A 17,500-nucleotide genomic window follows, 5' to 3' on the forward strand; every position below is an offset into this window, starting at 1 on the left:
ATGCAACTTCCAATTTCCGGTTCTCTCTGCCTTTAGAAACTGTAAAAGGGTAGTGACCATAGAGCAATACTCATCCCAAAACGCAAATAGGTTGGACCTTACTTGATTCTCTGATTTAAAGATGGCGAATAGATCCGTGATTTCCGTCAGATCTGTTGTTATCTTTCTCACACTCTCTCGTGCTCTCTCTTTGTCGCTCTCCACCGCTCGAACGCAGTCCACAATCTTGTGCAAAACGGGTTCTTCTGGGATCTTTTCATCCCGTGACTCGTACCAGAGAATAAAAGCATCCCACATGAGACGGAAGAACACTTCTAAACAGAGCTTGTGTGCCCTTATTCCTCGGTTGTAAGATTTCCCTTTCATTAAAGCGGACGTCGAACCAGCAGCGTATACACCTGACTCAATCAAGAGGTCATCAAGTCCAGAATCAGCGAATTTCTACCCTAACAGTGAAAGAAAGTTCAGAACAATATGAAATCCGCCCATGCGTACCACTACATTGGAGAACTCGTTAGGAAATCTCCACTGTATTTCCTTCGCCTTGCTATATATGGCAAGGTCAAAGGTTATCACGGCGTCGGCTTGACCCATCGCGGCACTTATCTTCTGTGCATGTTTCAGCACTGTGTATATGGTCGAAAAGTCATTAGATGATCCATCGATCATTGGACAGTAGCCAATATTGCTCACTACTGGCATCTCAGGATAGAGAATGGCGCTAAATCCTGCCCAACTTGGAATTGATTGCTTTTCCCATACATCTGCAACGACAGCTTCTCCAAATTTCTTGGGACAGAGCCGAAGAAGAGTCCAGATGAAATCAGTTTTTCGAGAGGTGCCTGTTTCATTGTTCAAATCATCATACCACTTCATGTCAACAGAGCCAACGTGATCAGTTACAGCTGGACGTCTTCCTCGAACTGCACACTGTTCGATGTCGTACACCGTACCCGTTGCCTGTAATGAACGTCGCTTTGGTCTCTGTTCTACTGGGCTGGGAGGTGGATCTGGACCAAAGGTTCTGTTCTGATAAATAACCATGGTGGTTGCATGCGTAGTATTCTTCCCGTCGATAGTCTCCTCATTTAAATCATTATTGTCGGCAGCAATCTGTACAAACGAACCAGCCTTTATTACAGTTGGTATGACAGTACCGAACTCTTCAGCCTTGGCAAGAACGTCCTCTGCAATACTTGTATTCAATGCGCGCATCTCATCGTAGGAGACGCAATGTCCCATTCTGTTTAGCAGTTCGATAAGCCGCTTAGATGTTGTCAGATGATGAACACATATAGCTAAGCTGGTGTGCTTAGGAAGCTTAACACGTCCCTTGGAACTGCAATGGATGATATCTTGTGCGATACTGAGGATTTGTCGTTCGTCTTCAATTGCGGTAGACTGGTTCAACGCATTAGAGGGTCTAGCCCGCTTATCTGAGAACACGAGCTGCTTGATTAGTAAATACAGAGAGTCCGGGATGAGTTGTCTGGCGGTCTCCATGCTGACGTCTTGAGTATTTAGTGGTTTGGTGTTAATGCCTGTACATTTCTTTATCTCTTGCTTGATTAAGCTTGCCACACGACGTATTTCACTTGACTGTGGTGTTTCATTGCCGTCGTTGACGCTTATGTTTCCATTTTCGGGGCTCTGAAATACTGCCCATGCGTTTAGAACATCTTGAATGTTAACGGTACTTGCATAGACAAGTTCAGATTTACTGCGGTCGGCTGGCTGATGGAAGACAATCGAAGTGGAAAAATGCTTTTGCAAGCGCATTTTTAGATTTTGAGTGGTGTAACTTTCCGGACTATCAGCGCCTTTGTGTGTGAGAATTTCCTGATATTTGCTTAATAGAGACATCATATCGTATGCTCTGCCTTGTTTGATACCAGCAGCTAGATCAAATACAAGGTCTTGAAAAGCCCTTTCGTGAGGTGAATCTAGGGCTTCTCCTTTGGGCAGGCTAAGCGTGGTTTTCTTACTGACATAAGTAGCGAAACAGTTCTTATGGTACTTTGCCTCTGCTGCGATGAGGTCTCCGTTCACACCATCTAAAATGTGTAACATAGAGCTATCTCCTTTTCTTTCAGCCGCTATTCGGATGCTTTCACAGGCCTCGAATGTGCATAGATTGATAAGATCTCTACTCTTTTTATGAGTCTTATTTTTACAAATGAAACACCTCGACCAATCAACTGGGGCCATTGCTGAACGAAAAGTCCTACTAGAGATGACGTCGACTTCCTTTTGGCGGCTTGTATGCTGTAAAGCATCGCTAGGCGTTTTATAGCGAATATTTTGGTCACTTGTGTATGATGCATAACAAGTTGAGTGCCAATGAATTCCCGTGCCGGCGTCATGACTCACAAACCTTGCCCGCACTTCCTCGTCACGACGCTGTTCCGTTGCCTTTATCGCTTTTTCAATAGAGTCTTCCTTTGCCTTTCTAAGTGGTTCCCCTGGGCGGTCAGTCTGGCAAATGATACACAATGTGCTACGGGACAGTTTTCTTTTTCTCGATTTTGGAAGTAACGGTATGGCGAAGCCCTCAGGAAAGGAACCTTTATCAGCCATTCTATAATCTAATAACGAATTTTAAAGTAATGTGTCACAAAAAAAAATCAAAGCCAAAAAAGAATATGGCAACCAAATCTAAACATTTTGAAATTTTGTTTGACATTGTGTTCTAAAAGGACATGAAAAACGATTGTCGATTGTTGAAGATGTCTTTTTTATTATTTGATAAAAAAGTATTAGTTGAAGTAAGTAAGATACAGCTATCCTATAAATGTACTTACAGAGATTGCACTGCTTCGGCCATGGAGGCAGCCATGTTGGATGATATAGCCTCGTTTTGAAGATTCTTGAAAAAGAGGCTACAGCCTCATTTCAGTTTCCCACAAAAGTAACGCTGATACTTGCAAACACGAGCAACACACTACAGAATACCCGCAATTTCTAACCACAAAATCTATTATTAAAGTACACTAAAGTATAATATACAGTAGATGCCTTAAACAGATCGGCTCCTGCTTTTAGCTACAAGTCAATAATGCAAAAAAGCCCGAAAAAATGTAGAATCAAGTCATGTAGCCATAAATTACAATAAATAACAGTCTTATTTACGGAAGAAGACTTCCTGGGACAATAACACCTATTGTTGATTTAATAGCCATTTTCTACTACTCAAAAGTACTGAAATAGATGTTTTGGCTTGTCTGAGGTCACGTGCTCGGTCACGTGACCTTGCTTTGCAAAGTTTGAGCATGATTGGGATATAATTTGTTAAGAAGTAACGATATTAGAGGTTTCTCTTGATAAACAATTGCAGATAACGCCGTAAACAGAAGCTACCGGAATGAGCCTCATTTTCATGTTGACACGGAAATGGGAGAAAAATTGTCATTCTGTTATTGTTTCAGTCTCAATAAGCTAGAATTTGTCTTAAAGTGTGTAATGTACCAACAGTAAGTATAAAATATCAGAATATCTATGAATAATTAACACATTTATGGTAATGAAGACGTTAAAATAGGCTAGTAAAAGCTATAAAACACCATTTTTGACCTTGCAGCTGTCACGTGTTCGGTCACGTGACCTCATTTTAAGCAATCTGAACATGATTAAGATTCGTGCTACAAAGGTGTAACGATATTTGTAGATTCAGGCCAAAATAAATGTTTAATTTACGTATTATCAGTGGTCTTGTATCTCAGCCTCGTTTCCATGAATTTCAAGGGGTGGCCTATTAAAATAGCCGCTTAACTTGTGATCTATACCACAAATCAACTCTACTAACTAGCTGACATTGATCAGCAGGTCTTGTTCTATCAAAATCCGCTATCAAACCTTTTCTGACCCGATCATTGTACGAAACCCTTCTTTCAGGGTCCTGGCTTCCGGACTAGTGGAACAAAGTGCCCAATTCACCAGTCCACTAATCACACTTTGCAAGAGTGCAAACGTTTTCAGGGAATGTTGACTAGCGAGAAGGAGAAAGTTGTCGAGGAACACAAACTATGCTTATGTTGTCTATTACCCGGTCATCGTCTGCGTAAATGTCGTAGTAAGAATAGATGCAAAATTGAAAACTGTGACATGCGTCATCATACCCTTGTACATGAAGTCGACTTGAGATTTATTGAACGGGCAAAAGCGAAACGTGAATCAGAACAAGTGCCAGAAGTTGAGAGAAACCCAGCTCCTGTCTCCCTGGAAGGTAGAGACTCATCACCACGTCAGGCTGTGGAGCCTCTTGAGGAGTATCAACAATCAGCGTACACAGGTTGTGAGACTGGTGGTCTTGCTTTGGTTGAAGTACTTCCCATAGTTGTCTTTGGAGAAACAGGAAAACGGCAGGTGATGGCATTGCGTGACTCAGGCTGTAACACAACGCTTATAGATGAAAGCTTAGCGCTCTCACTTGGGCTTCAAGGCAAAGAGGTAGATCTCGAAATTCAAGGAGTAAATGCGCAGAAGGTGTTTGCTTCCCAGCACATCAAGAAATGCCATGTCGCACGAGTCGGAAAAGAGGAAGTCAAGTACTCCTTGCGAGATGTGAAGACAATTCCTAGCCTGAATGGTCCGGATCAGAAGTTGAAGTGGTCAACAATCAAGCATGAGTATCAACATCTGAAGAACTTAGACTTGCGTGACACTGACACGGGTCCAGTGCAACTCATAATTGGAACTAACAACTCTGACTTGATTCTACCAACACAAATTCTGAAACCCTCAAGTCAACCGGAACTTGACAGGGTACCTTATGCTGTTGAGACCCCACTTGGATGGGCGGTGACTAATTGGTTACCTGGTGAGCGAAGAGTAGCATCTCCATACAATGGGTTCAAAGTGTATGAAAGAAGTTCAGTTGAAAATGAGGAGCTGAAGCAGCTGGTCATGGCTCAGTCAGAGATAGAGACCTTGGGCGTGGTCAAGCTAGCTGATCCAACCCGTTCGATTGAGGACAAGCGAGCATTGTCACTGATGGAAAAGACAACCTTTAAGAGTGTGAATGAAGATGCGTATGTGTCAGGTCTACTGTGGAGAGATGAGGAACCATCTCTGCCCAACAATTACGGAATGGCAAAGAGGAGGCTACAATCCCTAGAGAAGAAGTTTGAGAGCTGTCCCGAGATCAGAGAGAGATATGCAAAGTCAATCCAGGATGACATTGAGAAGGGCTATGTGAAGAAACTGAAGTGAAGGGGAAGTACGGTGCGATAGTAAAGTGACTTGGTACTTACCACACAGATTTGTCATTAATCCCAAAAAACCTGATCGCCTCAGAAGAGTCTACGATGCATCAGCAAAATTCATGGGACAAAGTTTGAACGATAAGATCTACACAGGACCAGATCTTCTGTCCTCTCTGTTTGGAGTTTTCCTCAGGTTTTGCGAAGGAAGAATTGCAATGGCCGCTGATGTGAAAGAAATGTACCATATGCTCCGTCTCCCTGATCGTGATAAGCCAGCATTGAGATTCTTATGGAGAAACTCTCTGATAGAAGAACCAAGCGTGTACCAGTTCGAGAGAACAGTGTTTGGAGAAGTGTCTGCGCCATCCAGAGCGAACTACACTATGAGGCGAAATGCTGATGAGAATGGGGAAGATTTACCTTTGGGTGTGAAAGCCGTCTACCAGCACTTTTACATGGATGATGGTCTACCGTCAACAGATTCTTGCGAGGAAGCTATTGAAATGAGGAAGCATATGACAGAGTTGCTGCGTCGTGGAGGTTTCCGCCTACACAAGTGGCTGACAAATGACCCAGATGTCTTGGCAACTATCCCGGAGCAGGATAGATCTCCACGATTCCTCGAACTGAGTGAAGATAAGTTACCAACAGACAGAACTTTGGGCGTCATTTGGGATGCCCAAGAAGATATGCTCCAGTTTACGGGACTGAAGGATGATCCAGGTACGACGAAGAGGAAGATCTTGAGTCAAGCATTCTCTGTTTGGGATCCGCGAGGACTTCTCCTCCCATTCTCAATCAGAAGTAAAATCATCCTGCAGAATCTAAATCGTATGAAGTACGGATGGGATGACGAGTTGAAAGAAGCTGATCTTCGAGAGTGGCGTGAATGGCGCAATGAAGCAGAAAAGCTTGATGAAGTGAGAATTCCGAGAGCTCTTATCCAAGAACAGAAACCTGTGCGAGAGACTGCACTTCATGTGTTTTGCGACGCTAGCCAGAATGCTTATGGCGCGTGTGCCTACCTAAGAAGAGAATTTATAGATGACACAGTAGAGTGTAGTCTTATAGCGGGAAAAGGCCGTGTTGCTCCATTAAAGTCACAGTCTATCTGCCGATTGGAGCTCATGGGAGCTTTAGTTGCTGTGCGGTTAACTCAAACACTGGTAGAAGAAATGGTTACAAAGATAGAGAAGATAACTTTCTGGAGTGATTCTACCACAGTCCTACATTGGATCCGCCAAACGAGCTCCACTTACAAAGCATTCGTCGGTAACCGGGTGTCTGAGATCCACACAATCATGAGCAGTCTGGAGGCCACACTAGGGGCGGGCGCTGTGAGTTGGAGATATGTGCCGACAGAGGCTAACCCTGCAGATGACATCACCCGGGGACTAAGTCCTACGGAACTTGGTGCGGGCTTTCGCTATATTAGTGGACCCAAGTTCCTTTATGAATCAGCAGAGCTCTGGCCAGAAAATAAAGTCAAAGCGCCCTGCGAGAACGATGACATCAAAGAAAAGAAGAAGGAAAGATGGGCTGGAGCATCTCAGGAAAACAAGGTCCTGTTAGGGTGGAAGAAGTATTCGTCACTGACCAATCTAAGAAGAGTTACAGCTTATGTGATGCGATTTGCAAACAATGTAAGAGCTAAGAAGGAAGTACGTCTACTGGGAGCACTTACGTCGAACGAATTGAGAGCTGCTCAGAATCATCTTGTGAAGAGGGCGCAAGTTGAATCATTCGGCGAGGAGATACAGCGTCTGAAGATAGGTGAGGAGATCCACAAGAAGAGTAGAATTAAATCTCTTGACCCAAGGTTGGAAGATGGGTTCTTGGTTGTCGCATCGGTGGAAGGCTGCAGAGAGCACAATGCCTACCTTACAGAACACGACATCCCAAAGTAATTGACTCGCGCCATGAACTTGCACAGCTGATCGTCGAAGAAATGCATCGTATCTACTACCACCCGCCAACTGAGCACCTGCATAATCAAATTCGGCAGGAGTATTGGATCATCCATGGTCGCCAGGTAGTGCGAAACGCGAAATTCAAGTGCAACTACTGTTATCGCCAGACGGTAAAGCCTCAAGAGCAGCAAATGGCAAGTCTACCAGAGTGCTGACTTGAGCCAGGAATGGTGTTCAGGAACACTGGAGTTGACTTTTTTGGACCTATGTTAGTAAAGGAAAGACGCAGTGAAGTTAAAGTATACGGGTGCTTGTTCACTTGCATGAGTACTAGAGCGTGCCACCTTGAACTTGTGGATGATCTTTCAACAGATCATTTCATCATGGCATTGAAAAGGTTCATTGCGCGACATGGACGACCGCAGAGCATCCACAGCGATAATGGAACGAACTTTGTTGGTGCAAATAATGAGTTGCGGAAATGCATCAAACAATTGGATGAAGAGAGGATACAAAACTTCTGTGCTCCTAAGGAAATCGAGTGGAAATTTCAGCCGCCAAGTGCCCCGCACTTTGGAGGTGCATGGGAGAGGCTAGTACAGTACACCAAGAAGACGCTGAGGGCAATTCTTGCGGATAGGGCTGTTTCCAAAGAAGTGTTGAGAACCGCACTAGTCGAAGCAGAAGGAATACTAAACAGTCGACCGATTACTCATGTGTCCAATGATGCAGGGGACATTGAAGCGTTAACCCCAAACCATTTCTTGTTGTTGCGGGCAAATCCGAGTTATGAAGATGCTGAAGTTAGTGACAGAGAGATTAATTCGACAAAGATGTGGCGACAGTCCCAAGCGCTAGCTAATTTCTTCTGGAGACGTTTTACCAAAGAGTACCTTTCTAGCCTGACAGAGAGGAAGAAGTGGAAAGAGAAGAAACAGAACCTCAAAGAAGGAGATGTTGTCCTAGTTGCTGAGCCAAATCAGCATGGCCGTTGGGCAGAATCGTGTCTACTCATCCTGGGCAGGATGGGTTAGTTCGAGCTGTTACAGTACGAACTCAGTTCGGAGAGTATAAAAGGCCAATCACAAAACTTTGCTTAGTACAGGAGGCGGAAGAGTAGAACTTAAAATTGTCTCGACAAACATTGTGTCTCGACTAGGGGCGGGGATGTGCCTCCTGCTTCCTGAACTTTCATTTCCGGTCGCGTTGCTATGATACCAATGACGTCAGCCCGTTGCTAGGGACCTCGTCCGCACGTGTAAAAGAGTGATGATTTGAGTTTTTGTAAAAAATGTGCGTGAGAAAGCGACGTTCTGAATGTAAAGTCGGAGAATAAAGTTGTACAAAAACGAACCAGCAGAGTTTTATTGTCGCCCAGCAGCGACACAGATGTTAAGAAGTTTATCAGAGTACTACTTTAAAAACTATCACGCAAATAAATGCATGAACTTGCTTGCCCCGCCGTACCTTTCACTACCATGCAACTAAATTGTGGAATAACTTATGCAGCAGCCTAAAACAAGTACCCATCCTCAAGGGGTTCAAGGCATCCTTATTGCAAATGTTGAAAATTGAATAATTTTTTTTGTAACTTTTATTTATAAATCACTATAATTTAAAATCAAGACAAATTGTAATAGGTTTATGCCATTTTGAACTTGTAAATGACTATTGAAAAGCCCTAAGGGCAATATGGCTTCATTAAAGTTTGTATGTCTCATAAGTTGAGCTGCTATAGCTGTATGATATGTTTGTTGCATGATGTGGTTTGAAGTATTTTATCGTATTCCGTTATCTTCGCCCAAAGACAGGCTAGGTAACAGAAGAATACAATGTTCCCTACCGAGTAAATTCGCCTGTCCATAGAAGAGGCCTTCCAAGGAGGGAAAGGGGCGGGGGGAGGGTGGCTCCTTGATCCTTTAGATATTTGCTTGTGCTTGTGTTTCCTTGTTCCCCAAATTACTTTCAAACTTGTTCCCAGCTTTTTGACCCCTAAAATTGTTTTTGTTCCCTTGTTCCCTAAAATATTTCGACATTGTTCCCCTGTCCCCCAGTTCAAATTAGCCATGCTCTCTTGTTCCCCAAAACCCCTGGGAGGGCCTCAGAGAACCCCAATATAAAAAGTAAATGAGGCCAAAAGGATTTTTTTAAAAAGTGAAGGAAGCAGACAAACAGATAATTTTGGTTTTCTCAAACATGTTGATATTCGAATTACCACTGTGAACGATTTGAAAAGCTGACCTTTCGAGCGTTTGCCTTTTGTTAGAGCAAAATCAAATCATTTTGCTCTGACGAATGGCTAACACTCAAAATGTCAGCTTCCAAATCATTCGACCTCTATCAACCAAATTTTCCTGTTTCAATCTACCACCGACGCAGCACCACAGTTTCTTTACAAACTAGAAATTTGCTTACTGAGACAAACAGATAACTTGTTTTCTCATATAACTAATGCTGTGCTGTTGTGGAACAGAATACTTTCCACTTATCCTGGTGAAAACCAGCCTGTGGGTACGGCTTAGGTGATTCATGACCATCCTTTGGTCAATCCAGGTCCAAGAGATTGGGTCATGCCTTCACAGCCTACCTGACCGGCCAGTTGTGGCAAGTTGACCATGTAAAAGCACTAGCCTCCAGTCAACCTGTGAATGAGTGGTCCCTACATGACTTGAGACCCAACTTGGGACAGACCTCTGACAGGGATAGGTCCTGACTAGTCAGAGGGTTGGTGTCTGAGGGGACACTTTCCCAGTGGGGACCAAGATGCCAGATGTTTTTGCCGTTTGCATGCACAGCCTGTGGACTACGTGCAGAGGCCAAACGAGTGATGCAGTCGTATAGCCCTTGGCAGCCTGCATCGAATTGCACAGGTTTCTGGTGAACTCCTGTAAGTAAGGCTGGCCTTTCAGGGAAGTGCCATGCTAATGACAAGTGCTGTCTTCCTATATAGTAAAAAAACACCACTGAGTGAGGACACGTATCTGGGTCCTGGACATCTGAGCCTCAAGGCCCTGGGCGAATGCTTGGCAAAGTGCTAGAGTTAGGGTTAGTGTAGTGGGATGACCATTGTCAGTGTAAATTCAATAACCCAGTGCTCAGAGAAAACCCCTATCAAAGTGGTCGGATAGCCCCTATCAAAGTGCATTAGCATTATGATTGGTCTCCAGGGAGAGCTAACATCAGGGGGAGTTTGGCATTTTCTTGTAGGTATGCCAGGTCTTCCAGGGTGCACCCTGCCACTCCCATGCGCAATCACGTGGGGCATCCCGTGGTGCAACTTGCACACCCAGGGAAGGCTTTTTTGACCATAACTCCCCCTCCCCAACCCGTGATCCTTCAGACCCAACTAGGATTGTCTGCCAGTGTGAGACGCACCTGCCTGCCAAATTTCAGCATCGTTCCTTAAAAGCGAGGGTCACAGTACATCAACACTTATCTAGCCTACTTCTGAAGAATCCCAAGTCCTGTAAGTGTGTACAACTCTCACCCCATTTGACAGGCCAAGTAACCCTAGAAAGTCAAAAGTAAAGCTATCCCAACATATCATATATCGCTAGAAAGGCCTCGCCGAGCTTTACCACGTGACGAAATTTGGGTATCCTGTTTCGTGTTGGGTTTCCTGTGGAATGTTTTAACTGCATAGCATTCCTACCTCTTATTCCCTTGGGACCAAACTCAGTCAACGTGAAGAGGACACTTTGCCCCACCCATAGATACCACTTTCGCCCCGAGGCGAATCGACCCGCGGACGCTACGACCATAATACAGTTTAAAACGTAATAAGTGATTGAAATATGCTTAAAACTGCTTTATCTACGGTCTAACGCTTGGTGAGAAAATAGATCTATGAAATTAGGCCAATTTTGAACATCGATTTTCACTCTGGATTACCCAACATTAAAATGCCCGCAAAAAGTATGCTATAGTACATTTATGACATTGAAAAATTCACTTCACGGAGCCGTTGAAGCGAAAAAGGCCACTGAAATACGCTTAAATTACTTTATCCACGGTTAAAGACTTGGTGAGAAGTTAAATCTCTAAATTTAGGCCATTGTGAAAATTGATTTTCACACTAGATTACCCGGCATAACAATGCCTGCAAAAGGTATACTATAGTACATTTATGACATTGAGAAATTTACTTCACAGGCCGTTTAAACCGTCATAACCCATTGAAATACGCTTAAAACTGCTTTATCTACGGTCTAACGCTTGGTGAGAAAATAGATCTATGAAATTAGGCCAATTTTGAACATCGATTTTCACTCTGGATTACCCAACATTAAAATGCCCGCAAAAAATATACTATAGTACATTTATGACATTGAAAAATTCACTTCACGGAGCCGTTGAAACGAAAAAGGCCACTGAAATACGCTTAAATTACTTCATCCACGGTTAAAGACTTGGTGAGAAGTTAAATCTCTAAATTTAGGCCATTGTGAAAATTGACTTTCACACTAGATTACCCGGCATAACAATGCCTGCAAAAGGTATACCATAGTACATTTATGACATTGAGAAATTTACTTCACAGGCCGTTTAAACCGTCATAACCCATTGAAATACGCTTAAAACTGCTTTATCTACGGTCTAACGCTTGGTGAGAAAATAGATCTGTGAAATTAGGCCAATTTTGAACATCGATTTTGACTCTAGATTACTCGACATAAAAATGCCCGCAAAAAGTATACTATAGTAACTTCATGACATTATAAAGACATTCACTTCACGGAGCCGTTTAAAACGTAATAAGCGATTGAAATATGCTTAAAAATGCTTTAACGACGGTTAAAGACTTGGTGAGAAGTTACATCTTTGAAATTAGGCCATTTTGAAAACTGATTTCACGCTAGATTTACGGCGAGCATAAAAATGCCCGCAAAGAGTAGCCAATAGTGCATTTATGACATTCAAAAATTCACTTTACAGAGCCGTTTAAAACGTACTAAGCGATTGAATTGTGCTTAAAACTGCCTTATCCACGGTTTTTTACGGCTTGGTGAGAAGTTGGTCATATACTGAGTTTAGTACATGTTATGACATTGCGAAATTCACTTCACGGAGCCGTTGTAGTCTTTAAAGCGTAACAAGGGATTGGAATTTGCGGTAAATTGATTTAAGTATGATTGTTTGCACTTTTTAGTCTTAAATGCCGTTGTAATTTTCATTTTCGCTTCGGTTAGGTTCGTATTGAATTGTAGGGAACGTACTATAGTATACTTTCGACGGGTGATACCCGCGTACTACTGTGTATTTTCAGCGGGTGTCACAAACAGGAGTCGCGAGAATCGGGTGCACAGGCTAGGTGACCCAAACAATTAATGTAGCGTGGATGATGAAATTGATATTATTTATAGGAAATGCATCTCAGAAATAAGGCAATATTAGGCCAAAATAAGTTTTGTCTGTCTCTTTTGCTAAATAATTTGCTCAAAATGGAAGAAGTTGCCCAAAAGTTGCCCAAAAATTAAAGCGGTTTTTTAAATGTCGCTCGAAAAGGCAAAACTTGCCTAGAGCCCGGTGCTTTTGACACAGATTTTGCTTGTTCAGAATGGGCAAAACCGTCTGTTGGCGTCATTTTCTCTGTTTTGGTAACAAGTTGCTCGTGAGAGTCTTTCAACATCCAAGGTCGATACGCCATGTTGATTTATCTCACCCGGGAACGACTGGATACGATAGTGATACTTCTAGTTTATCCCATATGTTTCTTGGTTGGTGTTTTGTCACCCGTTAAACACCATCAACAGGTTAATGTGACCCTGATTATAAATTCATCAAGGTTCGGTTTTCTTGCTACAAGGGAAATTGTCTTATTTACGCTCTGTCATATAGAAATATAATTCAGAAGACACTCTTTTTGTTCTCGACTCGCTGTTTTTGAATTTTTCTCTCTTTTGTGAACTTTCCGTCCGTTTTCGTTATGGTGTTAATGTCATTGGTTCTGTGGACCACGTGATCTAAAAGGTAGCAGACACGTGGATTGATTTTGATTGGTTTAGCAGCGATTACGTTTTACAATGATTTGTATTACTGACTTTGAACAGCAGGACTCTGTTTAGGAAACACGAAGATCAGCCGAAAGGTAAGCGAAGGAAGAGTTTACATTAGTTATCTAAACAACTATTTTTCGTACAAATTGTTTAATATATAAACCCTCAATTTCTATAGTTGGCAATTGTAAAACAAATCGACACTTTAAGCCGGTTCGCTGTTTTCCACTTGATCGAGCGTACTCACGTGTCTGGAAATCTCCTCAGCAAAAGCAAATGTCCTAAGTTACAGAAAAATAACTTATGATAGCAACTTAATGGTGTTTATCCCCTTTTACGAGTCTCATGTTGAACGTTATTGGAAAACGTTTCTAAAATTACAAACGTTTACCGCAGTGATGTCAATCAGAGTTTCACTAGTGCCTGTCTGAAATAGCATAATGAACGTAGACTTCAAAGAGAAAACTCTAATAAACAAACACAATGGTTGAAACCAAAGATGGTTTAAACAAATTACTTATACTTTTTTTAGTTTATATATAATATGCAAGCCTTCTTTTCAAGTCTGATCTAAAACACTTTAAATAAGATATTACTATTAACGTGCTTGCCGAACTAAATATGATATGAGGGATAAAGTGATTTCAACTAATCTTTTAAACTGTGAAGCCGTTAGAACGTCGTTATCGTGCTGGATGATCTTCCTACAGTGGCTGATATGTACATGGTAAAAGTACATCGAGGAGAAAAGGCAACTCTCAAACAATCACGAGTCTCATTTGTTCTCATTCTGTCTCACAGTGTGGTTTGGTCTTAAAGCTGATAGAAACTTTTGCCAGCAGTAGATACATTTCTTTATTGTTGTTATTCATGGTGTACAGCGAATAATTGTTGACGACAACACAAAATCAGTACATGCTAATTCTATATCGACAATGATGATGGTAAGTTTACACCGAAATATCCCTCGAGTCCCTGTTGATTTTTCCTGTTACGCGTACAATTTTTGATGCGGGGATGTCCAGTGAAGAATTAGGTCATCATAAAAAATTTTTTTCGGTGGAGGGCAGTGAAAGTCAAGTATGAGTTAGTTTCTTGGTCATCACCTTCATCTATTAATTAAAGAACATCTTCCTACCGGTGAAGAAGTCTTTTTTTGTACTAAATTTAGTCTATGACAGAATAATGTCAAATATCCAAAAGAAGACAGACTGATCATCATGATCGTACAGATGCGCCCTGGCCCTCTGTGGCCCTAATTCTTGGATGTGAACTCATAGCATGGGAAAAATGTAGATGGTTAAAGAATTGCCTTTCAATTAGCTCTCAACTTCATTGTAATTACAAGAAAGATAATAGTTCTTCGTTGTTTTAACAGCAGAATAGAAAACAGTTGAAATGAAGACCTACGTGGTTACATTTGCGCTAATTGCCTCTCTGCAGTGTTGCCTTACGGGACCAATACGTAAGTACTCCTTTGATGGTCATCTTATTATTCAGTTATGGTATTTTCTTTACGTATACATGGAACGCCAACTGTCATAGGCTGTTTTGGCTCCAACCAAATTGATCGGTATCCCACGCGGAAAAAGTAAAACTCTTTTCGTCCACTGATATATAGTATTGTTTATTACTGAACTGAGCTGAAATAGTTACTTCTTCATAACAATTCTGGGAATCCTACGCTTGGACATTTTCAGCCTTACACTAATTCGTATGCCGCCTGAAATTGGCACAGGCAACCCAGATTAACGATTTGAATATTCAGTCAATGTACTTTCATCCATTGATACATCTCTTTATTAACTGACTGGGCTAAAATATTTGCTATCTCTTCCATAACATTTTGGGACTGCCTCAACATTTTCAGTCTTGATAGAATACAGGACATGTGTCACTCTGAAACTAACACATGCAGCTCAGACTTGAATGTTCAGTTAACGTACGAAAAGGAATGGTTTTTTGGGGAAACATAAAAAGGAAAATTGTTTAACCTTAGTTTATAGCAGAGAGTAAAAATAAAGTAAAGTTTCTTTTCCTGCATCTTATGTCCTTTTGTCTATTTAAGATGGTTTCGGGCTGATTTTGCGATCCCAATCTAGTCCTCATTTAAAAGAGTGACGGGTTAAGTGTTGGTTGCCTGTGAAACTAGCTGCCGTTGCGTTACTTTTGCATTGACGGAACTTTTGCATTGACGGCGCCTCTTTCTAGGATAGGATTCAGCTCTGACACTTCTTTTTAAATTTTTTTTTGGGTGTCGCGATGTGGCTGCGCATTCGTAAGATTTATTTGCCTCGTAGGGGCATTTTTTTTACAGAAGACAGCCTAAGTAGGATTCGAACTCGGCAATTCCTCATTCAGAGGCAATCGCGATGACCGCTAGACTATGGGACACTGCGTGGCAGATTACCGGGAAAATATGTATTAACGAACTGTGTGCGTGACCGGAAACGAGTTTTTGTGAATGCAACGAAAACATCATTGTATGACTCGGTAACACATCTCACCGGGCTGATATTCTCCCAGTCTTCAAGTCTAGAAGTCAGGCGAGAAACATTAAGTAGGAAGTTCATTGCGACGTGGAAACTCCGCCCTCAGGCTAATGTTTATAATGTTCCTTACAATCTTAGATCTAGGAGTGAAAAGTCCGTTCGCCAGGAGGCAAGAACCAAGAGAGCTAATGATTTAATAACTTTTAGATTTCTAGATTACTTGTTATGTAGATTTTACATTAGTATACCTTAATTATTTTTAATAGTTTTGTAAATGATACCGCTTGATAATTCAGTTTATACATAGTTCTAACTGCAAAGAGTGGATTAAACGATATATATATATATATATATATATATATACACATATATATATATATAGTGTTACGAAAAAGTACTAAATATTGCAAAATGTAAACAACTATTCTACGATCGTACCTTGATTATAACCCTATCACTGGGTCACGGAATGTAGACTTTGGACTTCAAACTACGGAATTGAAACTGAATATTGACCAAGATATTGTAACCTTTAAATTTTTAAATACTGTAAAGTTAACGGCGAAAAATCCTTCGGACAAAGTGTAAGCTACAGGTAGCCACTGTTAGTTCGACTTCAATAAATTATAAGTGTTTAAAAAAACAAATGAGATCCGAAGATTTTCTCTGAACGAAAGCAAAATGTACCAAAAGCTATTATTTTGTGGCGCTCTTATTGACTTTGACGTCACAGTCGTAGATTCAACCCCTCCGGCACTTTATCATCTAGTGGAATGGGTGCGAAAAAACCTGTAAATATCATTGTCAGCAAAATCAACAAGAATCTGCCCAAGCTGCCTTTTTTTTCTTTGACTTACTCGGTCACAATTTTTTTTCTAGGAGAAATCGAAGATTCACGAGATTCAATTGACGGTATCGAAGAAAGAAGCAGAAGCTTTGAGTACTCTAAAGTCGCGGATGAATTCAATGACTTTCAATCGGAAGACTCTGGAGATAACCAAGAGTCTGGTGACGAAAATGAAATCAGAAAGCGGAGCATTTTTGAATCAGAGGAGTCTGGTGAATCAGGAGATGAGGAAGAATCAGGAGAATCCGGAGCGGAATCTAAGGATTTTGAAGAATCCCAAGAGTCTGGGGAATCTGGGGAATCCGGAGAATCCGGAGAATCCGAGGAATCAGGGGAGTCTGGACATTCTGGGGAATCTGGAGAGTCTGGAGACGAAGAGGAATCAGGGGAGTCCGGAGAATCTGGGGATCAGTAATTTGAGGACTGAATTAATGAAGACCCCAAAGAATGTTCATTATGTGAAAATATATCCCGTGAAACCAGAGAATAGAAAAGTACGCATGGGAACTCAATATTTTTATAGACGCAACGAATGATAGTTCTTTTTTTTTTAAATTTGCAAGCCAATAAAAGAGATATATGTTGTTTCAAAAGATCTTTGTGTTTTACCCGGCCTCGGTAATGAAGGGGGGGGGGGGGGGGGGCGGTAGAGAATGCATTTGCCGCACAAAAGTATCAATTCTACTTCTAGTTAAAGTTGTTTTGTGACCGTGCTCTATGGGTTTTCCGAGGGTTGATTTCATTTTTGTTGTAATAGATTTTTTCCCACGGCAGTAGATACGCAATCTCCGTGTCTTATTTTCTTCTTGTCACTCAACTTGAGGGGTCAGTCATGAATTTAGAGGAGATCCTCACCACGGGGACCAGACTTAATTTACTTTTGCTTTTTTTCATCTTGATTATCTAGAATGCTTTTATAAACAGCTTGAAGTTGAAGGAGGTGTCTATTTTTCCAAGTTTCAATAGTGATGATGCATACAAACTCTTGATTTATGATCGCAATCGATCTGGCAGTCAATTTTGATCGCGCGCATCGATCGCGTGTCATTGTCGC

At 41.7% G+C, this 17,500-nt stretch overlaps 3 protein-coding genes across 3 annotated transcripts in view; 2 read left to right on the plus strand and 1 right to left on the minus strand.

Annotated features, from left to right (window-relative positions):
- Positions 1-5,208, plus strand: part of LOC138052025 (uncharacterized) — a 16,838-nt gene extending 11,630 nt beyond the window's left edge. Inside the window, exons 2-3 of the mRNA XM_068898377.1 lie at positions 3,539-3,542; positions 3,912-5,208. Of these exons, the coding sequence (XP_068754478.1) occupies positions 3,539-3,542; positions 3,912-5,208 (1,301 nt within the window). The remainder of the gene's footprint in view (positions 1-3,538; positions 3,543-3,911) is intronic.
- Positions 1-17,500, minus strand: part of LOC138052024 (large ribosomal subunit protein bL20-like) — a 596,113-nt gene that overhangs the window by 48,971 nt on the left and 529,642 nt on the right. The gene's annotated exons all lie outside the window — the stretch shown is intronic.
- LOC138052007 (processed variable antigen-like) overlaps positions 13,130-17,500 on the plus strand; it is a 4,563-nt gene continuing 192 nt past the window's right edge. Inside the window, exons 1-3 of the mRNA XM_068898355.1 lie at positions 13,130-13,199; positions 14,486-14,572; positions 16,479-17,500. The exon at positions 16,479-17,500 is cut by the window's right edge and continues 192 nt beyond it. Of these exons, the coding sequence (XP_068754456.1) occupies positions 14,506-14,572; positions 16,479-16,861 (450 nt within the window). The 5' untranslated portion in view covers positions 13,130-13,199; positions 14,486-14,505 and the 3' untranslated portion in view covers positions 16,862-17,500. The remainder of the gene's footprint in view (positions 13,200-14,485; positions 14,573-16,478) is intronic.

Source organism: Montipora capricornis, chromosome 6 (genome assembly GCF_036669925.1).
Source record: "Montipora capricornis isolate CH-2021 chromosome 6, ASM3666992v2, whole genome shotgun sequence".
NCBI lineage: Eukaryota > Metazoa > Cnidaria > Anthozoa > Scleractinia > Acroporidae > Montipora > Montipora capricornis.